Source organism: Fusarium keratoplasticum, chromosome 1 (genome assembly GCF_025433545.1).
Source record: "Fusarium keratoplasticum isolate Fu6.1 chromosome 1, whole genome shotgun sequence".
NCBI lineage: Eukaryota > Fungi > Ascomycota > Sordariomycetes > Hypocreales > Nectriaceae > Fusarium > Fusarium keratoplasticum.
In genome coordinates, this window is record NC_070529.1 from 6,368,818 (window position 1) to 6,389,642 (window position 20,825).

At 54.5% G+C, this 20,825-nt stretch overlaps 3 protein-coding genes across 3 annotated transcripts; 2 read left to right on the top strand and 1 right to left on the bottom strand.

The window, feature by feature from the left end:
• Window positions 1-8,518: 8,518 nt before the first annotated feature.
• On the top strand, window positions 8,519-10,578 carry NCS57_00188100 (uncharacterized protein; the record flags this gene model as incomplete). The annotated part of the gene is made up of 3 exons (XM_053051929.1): window positions 8,519-8,895; window positions 9,002-10,003; window positions 10,110-10,578. 3 exons carry the CDS (start codon window positions 8,519-8,521, stop codon window positions 10,576-10,578), a joined length of 1,848 nt encoding a protein of 615 aa, XP_052920444.1.
• Window positions 10,579-12,663: 2,085 nt separating this feature from the next.
• Window positions 12,664-14,659, top strand: NCS57_00188200 (TYR-PHOSPHATASE-2 domain-containing protein; the record flags this gene model as incomplete). The annotated part of the gene is made up of 3 exons (XM_053051930.1): window positions 12,664-12,680; window positions 13,168-13,437; window positions 13,513-14,659. 3 exons carry the CDS (start codon window positions 12,664-12,666, stop codon window positions 14,657-14,659), a joined length of 1,434 nt encoding a protein of 477 aa, XP_052920445.1.
• Window positions 14,660-19,036: 4,377 nt separating this feature from the next.
• Window positions 19,037-20,199, bottom strand: NCS57_00188300 (uncharacterized protein; the record flags this gene model as incomplete). The annotated part of the gene is made up of 3 exons (XM_053051931.1): window positions 19,037-19,216; window positions 19,272-19,957; window positions 20,007-20,199. The coding sequence occupies 3 exons, from the start codon at window positions 20,197-20,199 to the stop codon at window positions 19,037-19,039; spliced, it is 1,059 nt and encodes a 352-aa protein (XP_052920446.1).
• Window positions 20,200-20,825: the final 626 nt, after the last annotated feature.

Here is a 20,825-nt window from a genome sequence, read left to right on the forward strand (position 1 = left end):
CTAGGGGCGTGCCCAACTCTTGGTAGGCCGCGAAGCATAGTCGTAACCTGGAGCCTCAGCCACTGTTGACCAAGCTTGCTCCTTCGCATAGTAAACCGTCCAGTAAGCTTGAATCAGCGCATGTCCCAAGCCTCATGATCAAGCAAGAACGGTCCAGCCCGAGGTCGACCTCTCTTGATGTCTCAGCTGCTCCGGCAAGCTCCATGTGTCCGCCCACCTCCCGTGATGGCGTCGAGTTGCCCTCAAGGCGTCCAGTCGCAACCAGATGACCCAGCGCCAACTTGAGCAGGCTTTCAACGACTATCGATTAGGGCGTCCGCAGACGCGTGGTTCGAAATGCTTGTTGAGCCCGGACCAGCCAACGCTTGGCCACATCCCGTCTTGAGTTCAAGATTGGTCACCGACGGCATTTCAAATCTCCCAGCCCACTTTTCCTCAATAGTGGTTGTCGACATTCCTCCAACGCATCGTGCCTCTCCTACGTATGACCAGTTCTGATTCTGGGTTGACTGGACACAATGCGCCGTTGACTTGCCCGCTCGGGAGAAGCATGTCAGTGGTATGACCATGGCTACCCCTGAAGCTATTGCCTTGTCGATCTGGTGGCTGAGTGACATCGGAGGTAACGGAGGGCCAGATCTTGACGGAAGAAACTCGCAATCTCGCAGTCGTATTCGAGAGCTTGCCAGGGAAGTTGAGTTGGCTACTCGTTCAGAATAGAAACAACTTGCAGTCGAGGTTGGTTGGATAGACAGACAATACGCCGACAGTGGCAGACGGGGTTAAGCGATGATCATTGCCGTTCTAGGCCTTCAGCCGTCGGCCACAACCTGTCAAGCTTTCCCGATCCACTCGACGCTGCATTGCCACGGATATTCCGGGACGACGTTGCGTTCTGTGAGCAGCTCGGAGATCTGATTTTTCAAGCGGCATTTGCCAAGAGCCCTCTCATATCCAATCCCATATCGCTGGGCTTCATGTTTTTGCCTTGGAACATGCACGCGCCCTTGTGTCTGTCTGTGCCTGCTGATGATAGTGGCGCGCCTCTCCCGTATCCCGCAACTGCTAGCCCGTGGTGCGTGCCGACTGGTTGGAATTGGGCAGCCCTAGAAGGCTGTGTTCCAGGGGGGCGAACAAGGCTCCAGACCAGGTACGGGGCCGAAGCGCTTCGGTTGCTCGTGATGCTCACAGACCGTCATGGAGTTGAGATCACGACCCCTTGGTGGCCTCCAGGAGACCTAGCGGCTCCTCAGTCCCCGTGTTTGCAAAGAGTCCCAGCGGCTCCGGGAGCCTCTGCAGCCTCTGAGGGCTTGGGAATGACAGGGCCCCTCGTCAGCCTGTATCTGAACCTCGGCAACCCCACCACCCAATTTCCATGATTGCCACTAGACTTGGCTCAAAGGAGTCAATATCCCGTCTACTATCCATCAGGGAACCGGCTGTATGGGCCAGGACAAAGAGCTAATGCCACTCGCCGTTCTAGGAAACCAGACCGAACCTGATTGCCAGTGAGGCCTTGATGAGATGTCAACAATCCCGGATATCGGGGGCCCACGACCGAGAGGTGAAACCGGGCGAACTGACTGCGCCGAGCCAGCTAGCATGACTACTATTGGACCTTTTGAGAGATGTTCGGATATTAGACAGACATTTGTCGAAATGCAAAAAGGGTCTGGTCCGGGGGGTTTTCGAAGGATTGGGATCTTGCATCTGTCAAACCCTCTTTTGGCCTCGCCTCACAAGCATCCCATCCCTGGCACAGGGCCGTAGTGCTATGGGAGATCGACACGGAGAGCCGGTTAGAGAAATAAGGTGTTGCTGCGCCTCGCCAGTCGTCATCAGGTTTCAGGGATGCTCAATGAGAGCGCAATGTGCCGTGCATCGTAGCTCAGGCCTCGACGGTTGCAGCGTTGGCGGGTGTTTCGAGTGGATAGGGCGGCCGCACACGACAACCTGATTGATCCAGTCCCGCGCATCTTCTTGAAACTTGGTTTGGCCTCTCGGTGCTACCTTGCGCATCAGAAATGCCAAGTACCAGCGTTGAACCAAGGTGCTGACGCCTCGCATTAAGCCACAGCTCGGCAGTTGGCTAGAGTCCACCGACACGAGAGCTGCGTGGGTCAATCATGCCGGGATGCAGGATCGCCAACTTGATTCTGATACGTGCGAAAGTGTCGAGCCTTGTATTCGAAACGACTCTGCGAGGTGACCGTCGACGGCAGCTCACACCGCAGGACAGGGCCTCAGTTGACCAGCGGCCGGCAGCGTACAGGGCTGAAGGATGAGGGTGTGATTGATTGATTGATCCCATTCTCCCACGCTTCAGTAGCTCCACCTGCCTGCCATGTCCCGATCATGCTAGACCAGCAACGGCGCAGTTTCAAAGGGTTCAAAGACGTTGGGCCAAAGTAACGATAGCAGTAGCACTGGGGGGTCCCCAGTGAGACAAACAAGATTGAATCATGTCACGACATCCGGCATTCTCCGTCATCAAAAAGCATTTTATGGGATGGGTTTGTTGAGACCGAGACCGACAATCCAAGAAACCTTGGTCTGTCGCTCCTTGTCGAAACCGAGTCATCAACCAGCATGGCCAACAGCCACCCCACCCTTGGCGGCCACTCATGTTGTTGGAGTCGCGCAACTGTCGTACGCATGAGGTCTTGGGCAGTGGATTCTCGACGAAGCTCCGAATCTGGCGGTTGAGTTTCTCTGGCGCCCGCGCGTCAGTGTCAAGTCAAGTCTGAGCCTGAGCCCGTGGCTACGGCTAGATCCATCACCAGCGGGCACCAAACGGCGAAGTGCCTACTGGATTCGTACTCGAGTCCGTGGGGTCCTGGAGGTTAGTAGCCACCCGTCGGCGAACTCTGGGCGCAGGATGGTCGTTCAGCGAGGGGGAATATCTCGAGGGAGGTGTTGACGTACTCGCTCGGGATGTGGATGGGAGTCGGGGAAGGGGGCAATTGGCCGCGTCAAGGGAAATGGCTGAGCATGCTGACGACGCTGGAGCATCCCTTGGGAACCAAAATAGTCATGGTTTGTAATGTTTGGCAGAGAAAAGGTCATCATCACGAGTCGGCAGGGAGATTGATGGATGGATGATTCCGTGGAAGCATCTAAGAAGCAGAAGCAGGTACGAACTGCCGAGTGCTTATCCCGGCTGCCCTGAGCGCACACCAAAAGAGCAGGTGTGGCGCAGCAGCCTTGTGTCCCGTTGCGACACCCCCCTCCTTCGGGGTCCCGGTCTTCCAAATTGCCGGGAGTCGTTGAACTTACACCATGGCTCGTCATCTTATTCCGCGATGGATGGTTGTTCAACTCCGCTAATGCTCGCCGGAGGTCATTCATTTCCTGTGTCTTGTGCTCGAGTCCAGCTATTGGGAGGGGGCTTGGAGCACTTGGCATGCTGGCCCCCGGAGACGATCACCACCGGATCCGGGTTGGGCCAAGAGCCGAGCGTTTCTCCATGCCCCGGTAAAGCCAAGTGTTGTCAGGCAATCTTGAATGCCCTTGCTTCAGCTTCATCTATCAATGTCGGACAACTTCCCCTTCTGTGCTCGTGATGCGGTCGTTCCCAGAAACCACCTGCATGCCGTGTTATCGGCTTCTCCAGCGGCGCCGCCTTCCCCGAGAGAAAAATCACGCCGCCTCTCGTGTGGCTATCGGCCTGGACCAACCAGTCGGCGCACCAAGCCAGCCCTAACACTCAAAAGAAGGGGTCCGTCCCGCCTGCGCTGCATTGGATGGTAGGGCTGAGAGCCAATTTCGCGCCATCTCTGCGCTGAGACCCCGAGGCCCGAGGCCCCGTGGTGGGTGTGGCGCGCGTCTGGTGGGATGTGGCGCACTCGTGTATAAGGTGACGCGGTACTCGGGCTCCCCACCTCCCGAGGTCACTAGGACGGGAATGTCTCCAGCTGTGCTTGGCCAAGACACGACTCAGCGTAGGACCCCCTGCGGAGCTGGCGTTGCTAACGCGGCGCTTGGGTGGAATGGTGAGTGATAGGGCTTAGCTGGCGGGTTCAGTTAAGGAGGCAGCGGAGTTTGCCGTATGCCGTTGATCGTGATGTGGGCTTGGTCATCATCTCCTAATCTCGTGCTAAACAAAGAAACATTTGCAGTCTGTAAGTCGCAACTCGGCTTGACCTGGACATACGAGATTCCAAGCAAGAATCTGACAACTTATGCAGGATGGTCATTCTGATCCACATGTTTCGAACCCTCTTTACAATCCATCGAATGCGATTCGCCTGCGCGCGACTGACCCAAGTCTAGGGATAGCGTCATTTTTGAGAACAGACGAACCGGACCCAGCACTAGGAACACCGACCAGCGGGAACTGGCCCAGAACCCGCAGCTGGCATTCAGACAATTCGTCTGCCATGACGATGCCCTCCCTCGAGGAATCGGACCAGCGCCGCAGATTGAAGGACATGGCTCCATCCTCAACACCACCTCAGCTGAGTCGAAAGAGCCGCCATCCTGCAGCAGTGACAGACCGTTGGCCCAGCCTTGAAGGGCTACCATAACCGCCTGCCTCTTCGGGTCTCTGCTGCACCCGACGGACTGGTTTCGCCCTCGTAGTCATGACCAAGATCAGGAGGAACCAAGCCGAAGTCGGTTCATCTTTTAGTGTCACAAGTGTCGATGCGCTTTCCGCTCGTTAGCCCGAGCCGGCCGGGTGCAGGGATCAGGCCATAACGACTAACACCAGGCCAGTGGGGGATGGAGCGGTGGGAGATGCCCTCTTGCTGCTCGGCGTTGGGTTGGTTCAAGCGGGAGAATGACGCTTGGGTTAGAATTGGTTTGGCCGGACTCTAGGCAGTCGAATTTGCACTCTATCTCCGGCACCGAGCCGGTTAAAATGGCCGGATTCTTGCATCCTACATCCGGCACAACCGGATATTGGATGGAGGCTCTTGTGAGGTCAAACCCGTCTCTCTAAAATCGGTGAGAGGATTCAAGATATCTCGAAGGATCAAGGTGAACCGCCTAGTGTTCCTTGGCTGGTGAGGCAGGATTTCTGAACCCGCCCGTAAGCCTACCAACCAGAAGAAACAGAACCGTTTGGAATCCTCGCATCCTCTTTTGCAACCTCACCTCACTTTGACTTGTCGCATGTCGTCAGGCGATCCCTCATCAGAGATACGATCCAGGGGGTCCCGCCTTGTATCCCTGGAGATCCTGGTAGATCTCCCATCCCCATCGGCGCGCGGGGACGCGACGCCTTCTGCATTCGAGTGCGTGAATACGGTCCGAGAGTGTTTTGTGCGGTGGTGACAAATGCAAGAGACGCATAGTCAACTTGGCGTGGGATGATGCCCAGTGAAACCGAAACAGCGACATCCAATACTAGTCAAGCCTGCTCTGCCCTACTATGTACCTCTCTATTCTATGTTTGGCAGGTCGCAGGAGTTATGGGGCGAAACCCAGGAACATCATCTCCAGAAGCGCCGAGTCTTGTAGTGTAGTGTAGGTCAGTCATGATGATGATGATGGTGGTGATGATGATGATGATGGGATGGCAATTGCCGTTGGACAAGGAATGGTGCGCAAAATGTTGTCCGCTGAGCCTCGCCTTTGCGTGTCTTTGACCAGGCGTCGAAGCAGGCTGAGTTGAGAAGCCAAAGCTTCTTGGCATGGCGAGAGGCGTTGGGGGAGCTGAATTCCATTCCATTCGCCAAGAGCAAGGCAAGGTTTATTTTGTCAGCGCCGTTGCCTGTTGCCCGAGGTGCCCGATGAACCTGGAGGGTGAGCGAACTGGGCTGGGTTCGGGCTCCAGAGCTCCCATCCCTTTGATTTGACTTGTGGCGCCGTGGGTAAGGGAAGGGAGGAGAGTCAGGCTACGGCCACGGCCACGAGGGGCATGACGAAGGCGGCATTCAAAAAGTTGCCGACTTGGGCCAAGAATGGAAGCGGGTCGAAAGCAAGGCGAACTTGACAGTTTCTGAAAGCCACGAGCCATTGGGCAGGCAAACATGGGCGGGTAGCGGTAGCGGGCATCACCAACTCCCGTGTTGCGTCTCGCATACATGCGCACTACAGCAACGGACATACGTACTATCATGGATGGCCCGTAGGGCTTCATCCAAGGCTCTTCCCCGGAGCCTTACAGGATCCGCCCTGCCGATGGAGTCGGAGTCAACCACTGTGGGCTGCTGGGCAAACCCAGGAATAGCAGCGGGAGGCGGACGGAATGCGCATGAGGGCCAGTGAGGTTTGCAGGCGAAAAGAAGGAGGATGGAAGCGACCAAAAGCATCCATCCAGGATCAGGGAAGAAGCTTGTTGTTGGGCGTTGGTTGTATCGAGAGCAGCAAGATGCAGCATCTCTCATGCAACCCCCTCGCACCCTCGGCCTTGTCACCAACCGTCAACATCCAGGGAAATAGAAACACAGACAGACAGAAAAAGGCAAAAAAATGTGGAAAAAATTACCCGCCCGCCCAACGCAATGGGGACTGACAGACATGAAGGTTGCGTTGCGCCAACGGCGATCCGAAAAGGGTGCTCGCTGCGCAGTGCCGATTCGGTCGGAGTAGAAGGTGAGCAAGGGCTGACAGAGGCTGACGAGGGCTTGCTCAATCCAATCCATGGTACTTGACCCAGAGCAGAGGACTTGTACCTTTGGAAACCACGCCCACAAATGTCGGCCCTACAGCCTACCCACCCCTCCCCCGCGAAGCTATCCCGCACACACCCTCTCACACTCCCCTCAACTCCCTCCCCCCAAGTGCAGCCCTCCAGGGCACAGGGCTATAGGGCCCTCCCCCCCGGCTGGGAGATGCCCACTTGAGAGACAGGGCTCAAGAGCCCGTAAGGCGGGCAGTTCACAGGGCTCCTCAGGCTCAGGCAGCCCGGGGCGGGGGGTTGATTCAGGTGGTGGGCCACGGGCATGCTCAAAGGTGGAACGCAAGCCAGATTCGAAGCCGCACCCCCTTGGGTAGATTCTGCATCTCAGCCTGGAGCTCCAGTGCTATGGATGTATGTAGGTGCTCTAATGTAAGCAACGAGTGCGAGCGAGGTCAGGGGGGTTGAACAATCAATGGAGATCAAGTCATCAAGTCCGAGGATGACAGTGAACGAGAGCGAGCACAGGGAACTAGCAGAGGAAGAGGGGAGGCGATGGATCTCTCCCACATCACGATCTTTGGGCGACATGACATACAAGCGGGCGTTGGCTACGAGTACAGCACAGTACAGCACAAACGGACCCAGGATGGAACTCTGTCCAAATGAAATGCCCGCCGACGGAGCACCCAAGCACTATATGCGTGCGCCGCAGTTGGCTACAGACAGAGACATCCATGGACGGGATAAGGATAGACTGACAGGCCCAACTGACAGTTGTACGTAGTAACACATGCGCTGCGCGGCACCCTTCCCTTCCATGGATGGGATCCTTTTGCCTGGATGGATGCCACCACACACGCCCCCTAAATGCGCAGGTAGGCACGCACTGATGCTACAAGGCACGGATGTGCAAACTGCATCTAGAGGCGACCCTTGGGAGGATGGACAAGTAATAGGGCACCTCGCAACTTTTCACTCTTTCAATTATTATGTGCACGCCCGTCCACACGCCCCCCCATTGCACCTCTTCTTGGGGACATCTCCCACATCTCTTTTCCTCCTCGTGCTTGTTCTCTTTCAGCTTTTTTGTCCCCTCATCTTCTTGTATTTCAGTCTATTCCCGAGGAATTTGGACTGAAAAGGAAAAACAGAGGGAAAAACAAAAAAACAAGCAAAAAAAACAAAGAAATACCTTGCCCAATCCACCAACTCTAGGCGTGTGCGTACATGCTTGCGTCCGCCTCCCCGCTGTTGTCGTCACACCTAATTCCGCCACATTCTCCTCGTGGTGAGGCTACCCTCTGGAGCGGGCTAGTCGTGGACCTCTTTCCCTTTTGCTCTTGACTGCGGTACATGGGTGCCAGTCTAGAGAGCACCTGCCAGCTCCAGGAACAGCAACGTCAACAATCTTAACCGCCGCCCGACCTTCTCCCACCTTTCCATTCTTCAACACCACATCCCGCTCTTCAAAACTCTTTTTTTTATTCGTTTCATTCCCTTCCCTCCCCCTTCTATTTCATCTACTTTCTCGCCTCTCCTTTCCCCTCTCTCCCTCTCCATCCGCCATACTCATACTCCCCCTACTAGACCAGGCCACTTTCAGAGCAACACCCCCAGCGCGCTCTGTCATTCGTCGCTTCTTTACGGCACCGGCGGCCCCCAGCTGGATCTCCTGTGGTGTCTTGGACCTAGCGGCTGCTCCGAGTCCATAACATCGCCACTGCAGAACCACTCCGTCTCACCCTGCGCAACGAGTCGCCGGGAAAGGGCAGGCGAGAAAAAAAGGAGGCCGCTGGCAAACGCAATTCATAGGGTACCGAAGAAAAGGGTCGTTCACGTCAGGGATCGGCCCTTCGTCATCCTAGCTCAAGCCTCCCCGAACTTCAGCTGCCATTGTCTTGCCTCGTGCTCCATCCTCAGCTGGACAGGTCAACAGCCAAGCTCAACACCATGGCCTTCCCACCACAATATAGAGACGCCGCGCCGCCTCTCCCGAGCATCATTGCCCCTCCCCCAGGCGACCGGTTCCGATCACACGCGAGTCATCACGAATTGCCTTTTGGTCGGAGTCCTGCCATGTCAATACCAGGAATCCAGACCCCCAACGACGTTCCTCCTCCTTTGCCTCCTCCTCGATATTTCCCAGGAGCTGATCAACCTGCTCCTCCCGAAGATATGGGTATCAAGCGCGAGTATACTACACATGGTTCCTTTGCTAGCGGTTACGGAAGCATGACCTCGTCCTATCACGATGAACACCCCGTCTACCAGCGAAGGGACATTGGTGACCGAGACGAGGGTTATGCCAGTTACTCATCAACCGACAGGTATGGGATTTACAATGCCACCAGCGGCTGGCCCTGCCAATGGGCTCCCAGGAATTCTGGTGTCGACTCATTGTTCAGGGACATCAACTAACACTGACATGAACAGGTCTCGCGAGTCCATTCCTACAAGCTTTGGTCGTCTCCACGACCACTTTCAATTCCGATCCCCTGCCGATATTGACGGTGACAGCCTTAAGAAGAAGCTTGGCCCAATCAGACTCTCCGAAAGGTCACCGCCACGATCACTTCTCAGTGCCTCAGCCGCCGAGCCCTTCTCCCGGAGGCCTTCAGCAGAGGGGCGATTCCCTCCCGCGCTCAGCCTTCCCGTCCAGCTTCCCATTCACACCCGCAACAATATCCTGGGCTCCCCAGCAAGGCTGACTGAGACGCCAATTCACACTGCCATCTCCCCACGAAGCACCCCCTTCCACTACGGAGATCGGTCACCTAACGATAGCTCTGATATCGATCGCTCCCCTCGAACACGAACCAAGAGGAACAACAGCGATGATGCTACGTCAACACAGTCGAGCTACGATTTCAATGGGGAAGACATGGAGATGGAAGATGGACAATCGCTGAAGAGACTTCACATCGATGATGCCTACATGCCGGGTGGCCAGAAGCGGAGGGCAGCCAGCCCGAATGACCCCAACGATCATCTTCTCGCCATGACGGCCGATTTCTCGCGTCGACGTGACCTGAGCTCTCGTGGCTCGCCTACACGGCTTGCTACTCTGGCTCGAGGAGCTACCATGCCTTCGGTGTCGACGTCTCGATCCAACTCATACATCTCGACAATGTCCATCCCCACAACGAGCATCACTAATGCCAATTCTTATGGTCGACGTTCACCTGTAGGATTGTCACCTGGTGGCATTTCCCCCACTTCGTGCAACTCGCCTTACACGGCGCCTGTCTCCCTCAACCCCAGCCCTCGAACCTCCATCTCGGGTCGCGGCTCGGTCCACTCTAGGACCGTCTCGGGAGCCAGCACGCGCAAGATCACTGAAGTACAAAAGCCTGGCGGATCCAAGATGCAGGGTTTCTTCATGTGCGAGTGCTGCCCCAAGAAGCCAAAGCGATTCGAGACGCTCGAGGAACTCAAGTAAGTCAGATTTAATTACGACATCAGCCATCTTACGTGAAGTTGTGTCAGATGATGGTTTTACACGATTCAATGTGGAACATGGTTGCTGACAAAAAAAAACTAGCGCCCACGAAGCTGAGAAGCAATACGAGTGCAGCTTTTGCGGAAACCGCTTCAAGAACAAGAACGAGGCTGAGCGCCACCAAAACTCGCTCCATGTCCGTCGCCATTCGTGGTCATGCTCTGCGCTCTCTGGATATGACCGGGCCTTCCACGACTCGACCAACCGGCCTGGAGAAGCTGACACCTGTGGCTACTGCGGCGACGAATTCCCGCGGTCTGGACGCGGGCCTGGCACAGGAGTGCTCAGCGGTGGTAATGCGCCTCGACACGCCACAGACCAGGATTGGGACGAGCGGATCAAGCACCTGCAAGAGGTGCACAAGTTTAGAGAGTGCAACTCGTCCAAGAAGTTTTACCGTGCGGACCACTTCAGACAGCATCTGAAGCACAGCCACGCAGGCACGAGCGGCAAGTGGACCAACATGCTCGAGAACGCCTGTATGATGGACGAGGATCCAACCCCCCGGTAAATACTGGATATGAAATGGAACGATCAACCACAGCCCAGGTTCGGCCGCGCACACAACAAAGGGGCACTGGAGTTGAATGAGAGGTCGGCCGCCAGATGACGACGATTCTGGGGTGGTATGTTGGAAATTCAAGATGAGTGGAGGATGGGGCTGATGAAGGCGGGGTACAAAACGAGCCGTCGCCGCTAGGAGATGTCAGTGGGTCACAAAACAGCACAGGGAGCCTGGACTGCCAAACGAGACGAGACGGGCCAAAACGCGGCCGACGACTCAAAGACCGATGATACGGATCGACAATCATCCAGCCCAGACGGCGTCTTCAAAAGGTTTGGGACGACGACAAGTCAAGACAAGACGCGCGCACAGCACAGTTGCACAATTTTCCACCCACCCATGGGATGCGCGGCCACCCAAGCATCCCATGCTTAGCGAACGAGTTAAACGACAAATTGTGGAGAAGAAACTGTTTCGCGTTGACGGACTGTCGCAGGATGCAGATGCGGCAGGACTACAAAGCGAATCAGCGAGCGGCTAGGCGACGGGCGCTGATCTCCCGAGTCCCATCGGGGTATTCCGCGCGCAGCGAACGTGCACAGGGCGTGCTTGACCGTACCCAACTGCTGGGGTCAGTGGAGGGCTGAACCGACCGGCCATTGTGGCAGTGCTTTCGAGAGGGAGGGACAGGAAATGATGCTGCCGTGGATCATGGACCGCCCTTTCGCACCGACAAGCAAAGCAATGCGGCATTTGGACGACGGCTCGACTCGACTCAACCTTGGCTGGATAGCTAGGCGTTCCTAGCGGAGACGTCTGCATCACAACCACATGGCGTCTTTGGGCTGAGTCTCGAATGGCGAAAGGTTCGCCCGGTCTGACAGCCTCAGTTGCGTCTGGCGAGATGAGTTTTGGCGATGGAACAGCACCACTGTGGATGGCAGATGGCGAGACGGTGGCCTCTGGCCATGCGTCGGTGGAGGCGCTACTTGCTGACTGGGCTGAAGATCCCTGCTGGCAGCCTGGGCACGGTTGAGCAACCTTGACGACTGCCGGCGCCAGCTACACGAAAGAAGGTTATGACGAAAGGAACCGGGCGTTATTGACATGATCTGGGTTTACACTACAGTTTATTATTTGGGGTTGTCGCTCATGTACAACTCGCAAGACAAAGAGGGGAGGAAATGGGCTTTACTTCGTATACATATTAGCTGACACAGCTTGATGCTGATGTCGCATGCATCATCTCATGGGTAACGGCACAAAAAGGTTCTATCATGGCAACGGACACGGAAACGGAAACGGCATTGGGACGGATGGCACTTTGATTTCATGTTTGGGTTCCTGGGCAATCAATACACAGCAGCAGAGCAGAGCAGACGAGAAGACTTAGCAAGGTAGTGAGTGTGAAGCGATCCATACAATGTAAGCAGTCAATGAACAAGAATAAAAGATGTGAAAGCAAAGCAAAGCAAAGCAAAGCAAAGCAAACCAAGCTCGCGTCCTCCCGCCCGTGTCCCGTCCCGTCCGTCCTGTCCTGTCCCAAGTACCCGGTTACCCTTGTGATGTAACGATCCATGGTGAAACGCAGGGCTCTCAAGGCAGATGGGGGTTGTGCTGAGAGGCGTTGCAGGGTCTAATTGTTGAGGATGGCAATTTCCATGATAAAGGCCTCGTGGTTAATCTGCAGTGCATGCACCCATGGTTTCAGCCTAGACGAGGTAGAAATTCAACGGTTGCTTGGCAAGGCTGTTTAAACGAGCAACCAAGTTCATGATGGGGTCCTGAGCGGAATTACAGATACAACTAAGCTGCGAGTTGAAGACACCAGCTGCCTCTTTGGGAAATTCGTGTCCCTTGGCAAAAAGGAGGGTGTGCAATCGTCATTTCTCATGTTGAGTTTTTTCATTCTCTTCAGCTTGGGCAGAAAGAAGCTGAGCCTGGAGCTAATGCACTCTTCTTGCTCATGGATAATTGTCGCTCTTGCTCCCCTTTTACGAAGCTGTGTATTTAATTCGGTGAGAATACGGGAAGATCCAACAATGATTCTTGGCGGAGACGGAGCAGGGTCCGGGTCACGTGGTCGACACGATGATGAAGATCGCCCTGTAAGGCTTGGGGGTCAGGGACAAGGGTCCTGGCAGTGAGGCTGGAGGCCTTTTTTTGAGTTTAAAAATCCAATAGCGTGGGAAGAGAGATGGACATATTACGAAGTGCATGCCCTGTTTGGGCTAGCAGCGTGTCGAGGAAAACAAAACGTCCCAGGGTTTTCGAGGTTTGCTAAGATTTGGCGTCGGGCGTGGCTTGGGGATTAACTGAGACATTGGATGGAAAAAAGGGTCCTTTTTGAGGGTCCTTTTTTTTGTGGCTAAGTGGTTAATGGGAATTTCAAAGTGTGGCTAGACCGGATGGCGGGGTAAATGCGGTTGTGGCGCGTGAAGGAGGGGCAATGGTGGAAAAAGTTGTCACGGTTGTGAATCACACCGAGATCTATACATTGAACTTTGTTGATGACTGTTGAATTTGTTGATATATTGCTGGTCCTTTCTTCGAGCACGAGACATTCTTGCGATAGACGATAAATATCACGCATAGACCAACTTGCGACTCCTCGACACGCCACGAGAGACCCGAATCACGACCCAATTCAACCTGCATCCTGGCGGACGAAAAGACCAACCGAGGCGACCACTACGCAGTCAGCGACCTGGCAGCGCAGCAAGACGAAAAGGAAGACACGCGTCTGCAGCAGTGGGAGGACCTCGGGCACCAGTTTGAAGCCGGAGAACTAGAGCTCCTCAAGCGGAGCATCGCACAGATGGCGTTGAGTCGCATCGATGGACAGGACGAGTTGTTTGTTGGTGGGTGAGTAAACTGATACCCTCGAATAAGCCCCATGTGACGCTTCATGCGTGACTCGGTTATGCTCACGCTGCATAGGCTCTGGGCCCTGCGCCGTTCCGACTCGTTGACCGACCGTCGCATCACGCACGTCCTGTCCCTTGTCCCGTTCAACCCGTCGGCACTCAAGAACTTCAAAGACGAACCCTGGATCGACTACGGAAAGGACTTTCGTCACCTCGTCATCGACATTGACGATGTGGATGACGCTGACCTGCTGATCGAGCTCCCCAAGGCTGTCAGATTCATCGAGGAAGGTCTGAGGGCGAGCCGACGCGAGGATGGAGTCAAGGTGGAGGACGCAGACGATGGGGGTGTCTCATTAGAGAAGGGAGTCGAGCATCTGAATATTGACAACAATAATGGCAAGAAGGAGAAGGGAGGCGTCTTTGTTCATTGCGCCGCCGGAAAGTCGAGGTCGGTCTCTGCGGTTATTGCTTACCTGCTCTGGCGCTATCCGAACCGGTTCGACCCCAATATCACGCCTACAGCCATCTCGGACCCGACCCACGCCATCCCACAGCCTGAGGTGAATCGCTCGCGAAAAGCCACGGCCCAGGAGGCGGTCCACGCCGCTCTTACCTTTGTTCGACGCACCCGCCCCATGGCCGAGCCCAACCCTGGATTCATGGATCAACTCGCCTTGTGGTGGGAGATGGGATGTCCCGATGACGTCGAGGCTCACCCAGTCTACCAGCGGTGGGCTTACAAGCGTGAGGTGGAGGAGAACCTTGCAGTCGGCCAGGCACCTACGAGGCTCCGTTTCGAGGACGAGGAAGCTCAGCCTCGTGACGAATCGGGAGTCAGTCTACGATGTAAGAAGTGTCGTCGCACCCTGGTCACAGCCCCCTTCATCATCGATCACCGTCAGCCTGACAAGAGCTCGCCTGCGACTCCCTGCCAGCACTTCTTTGTCGAGCCGCTGAGCTGGATGCGAAGCGTGCTGGAGAAGGGCGAGCTCAACGGACGGCTGCTATGCCCCAACGCCAAGTGCGGTGCGGGCGTGGGTCGGTACGACTGGAAGGGATTCCGGTGCTCTTGTGGGGGATGGGTGACACCGGCGTTCTCGCTGCAGAGGGCGAGGGTGGATGATGTGGTGAAGCGGCCGGTAGGGCTGGGCGCCAGCCAGAGCATGGGTATCCGGATGCCGCCCGGTGCAGCAGCTACGCGAAGCGGAAACTTGTGAGAAGCAAGTGTGATTTCTACTGCAGGTGGCAGAAACCCCCGCGAGGTCGCCGACCCGAAGTCCCAAAGGTCCGATACCAGGCTCCGTCGCCGAGAGGATGGCCGGGGACCCACCGGGCCCCGAGCTCGGCTGCAGAACCGGGGACAGACTGGATGTCTACACACATGATAGCTTCTCCTCTGTCCAACAAGGAAGATTCCGCCCTCGATCCTTGCATCGCCTTGTCAAGAGAAGGTATGAGTAGCGAGCCGGCCACTGAGAGAGTGGGCGAATGCGCAGTGGGGTATGTGCATTCTCACACAGGCGGGAGGCAGACAGTTAGGGCTTACAGGGCGTGTCGTGAAAAAACGTGCGTGTGTGCAAGGCAGGCCAGACCATGCATGAGGTGTCATAGAGGGGGACAGACAGCAGAGCCGGGAGGTTCGGAGGGTATAGAAGGGTATGCATACTCGGAGGGATCATCAGAGGCAAAAGACGGGAGGATCGGATGGTTCCTGGAGATGGGAAGAGGGCACGCCAGACGGCATTGGGAAATAAGATTGCGAGGCAGAAGCATCCGACGAGTTTCAATAATGGCCCGTCTTGGTCTCTTTGACATCAGCACTAGGGTCCCCCGGCCGATCATACCTGTCAGACATGGTGTCTTGGATTTGCGATCTCAACCAGGCAGAAAGAAGAAAGAAGAGGACGCACTGGGACGACATGATGACCCGCCTAACGAGGCTGATGACGGACTGCCAAGTGAAGAGATGGGCCCCTCTCGGGCACACACGACATGACATGGGGAGGACGGACGTGTTCTCGAATGTGATGGTCCCTTGTCGGGCGATGCCTATTCTGTGGTCAGCGATATCCATCTCGGACAGGCATGATCCGAAAGAAGAGTTCCCCGCTCACTCTGCCTGGGGCGGCGGCGGTGCGCTATGGTATAGTTCGCCCAGGCTGTTTTTTTGCTTGTTTTTTTTTTTTTGTTTACTAGAACCAGTAGCAGCCTTGGAAGGATCAGCACGATTTAGAATCACCGTCTTACTGTTTCGAAAAATGGAGAGGGGAGGGGGAAAACACCCCCTCGGACTCGGACTCCGCCACCGTAAGGCTGAACGCCCTATCGGTTCCAGGACCAATGAGAGATTCACAACATTGCAAAGACTGCCTACAGTACAAGAAGCAATGCCCGGATATCGTGGGCTTTGCCAAGACCCTGGTCAAAAAGGTGGTGTTGGTGGTTTTGCCTAGATGGGGCTGAAAGAGAGAAGTGAGTGTCAGCAAGGCAGCCAGCCACGTTGGCGGGAACCCGAGGGAACACACTCGATTGGACGACTTTTTTCAGCTCTCGATCAATGATCTGAGTGGATTTTGTTATTGTTTTGCGATCTATGATTGTATCAAGCTTCTGACAAGTGGCTGGCTAACCTAGCTAAAACAGTGCTTGCCTGCTTACGACTGTGGATTCTCTCCTGTGGAGTTCCCCTCGCTTCTCGGCGGTTGCCTTATGGGGCATTTATTGGAATCTCGTCGTCCTGTTTTGGGCTGATTTTGCGCCCTTTTGCTATGTGCCTTGTGTGTGCGATAGGCTGCGGAAGTGTTAGTGGCCTCATACCATCAACTCCACTACGTGCCAAGGAGCTCGCAACCATGGGATGCCACGGGAGAGGAGAGCTTCTCTTGATGGAGAGAAGTCTTGTCATGCGGTGGCCATAGCTTCAACTGACAAAGAAGGTGATGACGTCTTGACGAGCGTTGTTCCCAAAGCTGTCACTGACATGGTTCTAGGATACCCACCCTCCTCGAGTCTTGATACCTTCTTTGGAGGACGCAGCAAAACAACAATGCGGGACACGGATCACGAGGCTCTCCGCGTTTTTTGTGTTGCAGAACCAACCTGCTTTTTCTTGTTTACGCTTTCGATCTAGCGTCGTCGAACCACACCCTATCTACCCGTTGCGTGCCTCATCGAACAAGGCCCTTTTTATCCATCTGACTGCATGGACACTCTATGCCGAGTAGAGACTAAACCCGCGATAGTGCTATGCAAGCCAGGACGGCATCGCCCACCCTCTCTGCGGCAGAGACGGGAGCTGCGGATGCCGTTGGGACAAATATTTACAGTACTTGCTTCTGGCGCTCCGTATAGCCTCAATGGTCGTTGGTCTGCACCCCCTGGAACTCCCGACGTGCCGAGCGCCTTGTCAGCCCTACGTCTCTTACTACGCCCTGGTGGAGAAAGATGGCTGATCGGGATTCAATAACGCACCGCGCGGCTTTCCTCCAGATCAAGAGAGCCTTTCGCTCTGGACAAGGTTGTTCCAGCAAAGCCCTAGAAGGCGATGAGGGTGGGAGGGTATTCCTTCGAACCGTGGGTCCGGGCTGACAGGTCTCCCACGCCCCCCTACTCTTTGAGAGAGGTACTTGGTGTCTGACGGAGCTCATGTACCTCTTGTCTCTACACCCTTTGCGTCCTCAGCACGCCATCGGTGTGTGAGAGAGTGCCGTGGGTGCGGAAAGCTGCGCGCGGTATGATCCATTGTTGTAACCCCAACCCACCGACCGGGCTTACTGGGGGAGAGACGCTACTCTACGGGCGGTGTGTGTGTGCTTTTCTTTTTCTCGGTGAGATGTTGAGATTTGGTTTGTTCGGTGAATCATGGGTTTCTACGGGACTGAGAAGTTCACACTCCCCCTTGCTTATGGGCCGAAGTGACGTCTTGATGCTTAAGGGAGAAATGACGCGAGTGAGAGATATATCGGACTCGGAGACGATCACTGCAGTTGACCTGCATCAGCATGAAAAAAGGTGGTGCTATGTGTTATTGCAGAGAGACTTGCAAACATTGGCCTGCGTCAAGACTAGCCCGCTGACGCCCGGGTTGCAGTCACATCCCATCCCCCGACCATCGTCGGCCGACATGGACACACAGAGCCCGCTGCTACAAGAGAGAAGATGGGTAATATCGCTTGAGTAGAGTCACACGTTGCTACTGTATCCTCATGTCAGCCCTATAATGGACTTACTGTGGAGAATTACAATGAAGGGGTTTGGAATCAAGAATCTCACGATGCTTGCTTTTTGGTCCGCTCGCCAAACGGCATCTTCCACCCTGATCAGGCACTTTGGTCAAGCAAGGTCCAAGCGACAACCACCGCTCACCGGCGGGGGTTATTGTCTTTTGGTGATGCGTCCTGCGGTCATCAGGCGAGAAGGGAGGGGGAGGTCAGACGTCAAGATCGCTTTTGTGTGTCATGGTTGTTGCGATTTGTGTGTTTCGGATCCGAATATGTTGCCCATCGCCGATGGATGTGTCTACTTTTGGTCACACACAGAAAGAGAGAAAAAAAGGTTTTTGACTTGTTCTTTTCTTACGAGTACACCTAATGTAGTGGGGGGATGAGGGTTTCTAGCCAAGGGACATGTATGTATGCTTGGCTTTTGTGTGTGTTGGCTGCAATGGAACTCGAGCATATCTCGTCTCCCACATGCAGCAGCAACTCCTCAACTAGAGTGCTCGATACTCTCGCTCTCGTTATTCGCGCCAAGACCGAGCCGACAAGTCGACGTCGTTCTCGTTCCCTAGGATGACCCATTCCCCGGTGACGCGGGTAAGCACTAAGCAGACCACCTCGCATGACTTCCCAGATCCGCGCACCCTGAGCGTCGCATTCCACACTTTCGACCCCTCATGCGAGATTTGAGAGAATCCCATGTCTTGTTTTTTGTTTCTGGTCCGTCGGATGTAGCATTTTGCGTGTTTTAAGCGGGAAAGGAAGGTCTGGATGTTGAAAAAACAGGGATGGCGAGGGACACACAATCTACTGCAAGGATGGATGGGATGTTTGCCTTGGCAGGGTTCGGGGTTATGGGGATCGCGTTTTGCAAAGTCCGGTTTGTCAAGCTCGGAGAGTTTATGGAGAGTTTTTGAGTGACCCAATCATTGTTGTCGTTGTCTTGAACATGTATCGAGATGGATGTTGCTTGAGCAACTGCACCGAAGGCTGTGTATCGTTCTCTGCATAGAACTACTTGGGTGGTTTAAGAGTAAACTTTTATTATCCTTGGTATGGAAATAGGCAGCATTAGAGTAAACTCATGTTATCCCCTTTATGGAAGAAAGGAGTATGAGAGGAGCCTCAGGTTACATACTCCTATTTATGACCTGAGGGTAACTTCTACAATCTTCTATAAAGAAGTAGCTAATATGTGAGTAAACTAATACCATCCTCGGTATGGAATGAAGGGCATCAGAAGCGCTTTGGACTATGTGCGTAAGGCTATGTGCCTGAGGCTGTGTATTCTTATTTGTATAGAAGTAGCCAATACAACAGTACACTTCAAAAGTTAAGAATAACTTCTCCCCAACCTCTACCCAAATCTACCCCCAATCACTGTGTTGGTGACCATGGTGGTGGTGGTGCTTGCGTGGGAAGAATAGGGTGACCGTAACTGTCCACGGGAGGTGGAAGAATGTAGCCTATGATACCCTCGGTGCGCCGCGTAAGAAGAGGCTCATTGATCTGAAACCAGGTATGCCCTTCGGGTCGCTTCAAGTATGCCAAACCGTCCTGAACCAGTAAGTTGATGTGCCTGACGGTGTATAAGCGAGGCCTCCACCCATACCTTGAAGTACAGCTTCACTCCTTTGCCGTCTTGAATGCGCACGAAACGCTGCGTATGTAACGGGTTCCCTCCAGTCTCACGATCCACACAAAATATGCCACGGGGATCGAGAGTGATCCTGACTGGCCCCGGTTGGGGACTTTGAGGGCTAGCAAGCACTGGAACAGCGTCTCCGCGTTTCCAGGATATCACTTCTTGGAGAGAGAACCAGACACAATGGGGAGTGAAGGCGCGGAGCTCAAGGGAAGTGGCCATGACTCGCACTGCGTCCAAGAAAGGAGAGCCCACGTAGAGCCTGGCGATGATGGAAATGACTTCGTCCGGTAGACTCTCAAGATGGCCTAAGCCAAGCTGTGCGGCTGTTTTGAGGAAGGCGGCAACGGACACATCCCGTGGGAAGCGGATCGTGTAGTGACGGTTGAAAGGCGCCTTGTCGAATCCACGGAAGGTTAATGCTGTGGCCAGACGGTCGCGCATGTGACGGAAGACTGCGCGTGGAGGGCTGCGTCCGAAGAACAGAAAGAAGCAGTGAAGATGGGTGAGGGCGGCACCGGGGGGCAAGCTCTTGTCGCGTCCAATACTGCAGAAGCAGAGGCCGTCACCTTGCCAAAGGATATGGCCTGGACGAAGCCGAACACGTGTCGAGACGGAATTCCAGGGTCCTCTCGGGAAGGTCTTGGAGTATACTGTTATGCCTGTCAGCCCAGGATACACAGAGACATGCGATCGGCTCACTGATCATGCAGTGGGATCCCTCTGACAATTCTTTATCACAGACGCCGCAGTTGATACTGACATGAAGATGGTGTTGGTCAAAGCATTGCTGAATCGGCGGGAGACTAGATGCGGCTCTTCGCACTGTGAACATCATCGACTCCGGGGGAGGCCCAAAACGAGGTGGCAATGGAAGCAAGGGGCGAGAACTCATTGTGAAAGACTGCCAGTGGAATGTGGTTTGATGATGATGGTGAAAGAGAGAGAAGTGTCGACGTTGACCTGAGTGGATGAGGGATCCTAAGGCATCACATGAACGAGGCTCCTTCCAACTATCGGATTGCAGGCCAGTCTCTCCTGGCAATGAAAAGCAGGCGCTTCACTCAACTATAAGGGCATTAACACATCCTCCCCTAAATACATTTGATACATTGATCAATAAAATAGATCTAAAATATTACTATCTTGAACTATCTTCTTATAGATATTGTCCTAAACCTTGAGAGCGCCTAAACATTTACTTCCTCTTAACCCATGAGTTATAGCACCACAAGTGCAAATGTTGACCGAGAGAATACCTAAAAGTAGCGTTTAAATGTGCATGCTGTGTATCTCAGGGATATGAATATAGTACAGAAAGGGTTCTGTTGAATAACTGGGTCTCAGGGTCGATGAGCTCCAGCAGAGGTAAACCAGGGGAACATTGAACTTGGAGAGTGAGGGGGCAAAGGCAAGGAGAGATACACGAGATGAGAACAGCAAAAACGAGAATAATTCTTTGCAATGCATGGATCTTATTATCATCCCTATGCCTAGGTCGAAACAGATGCCTTTCAGGTT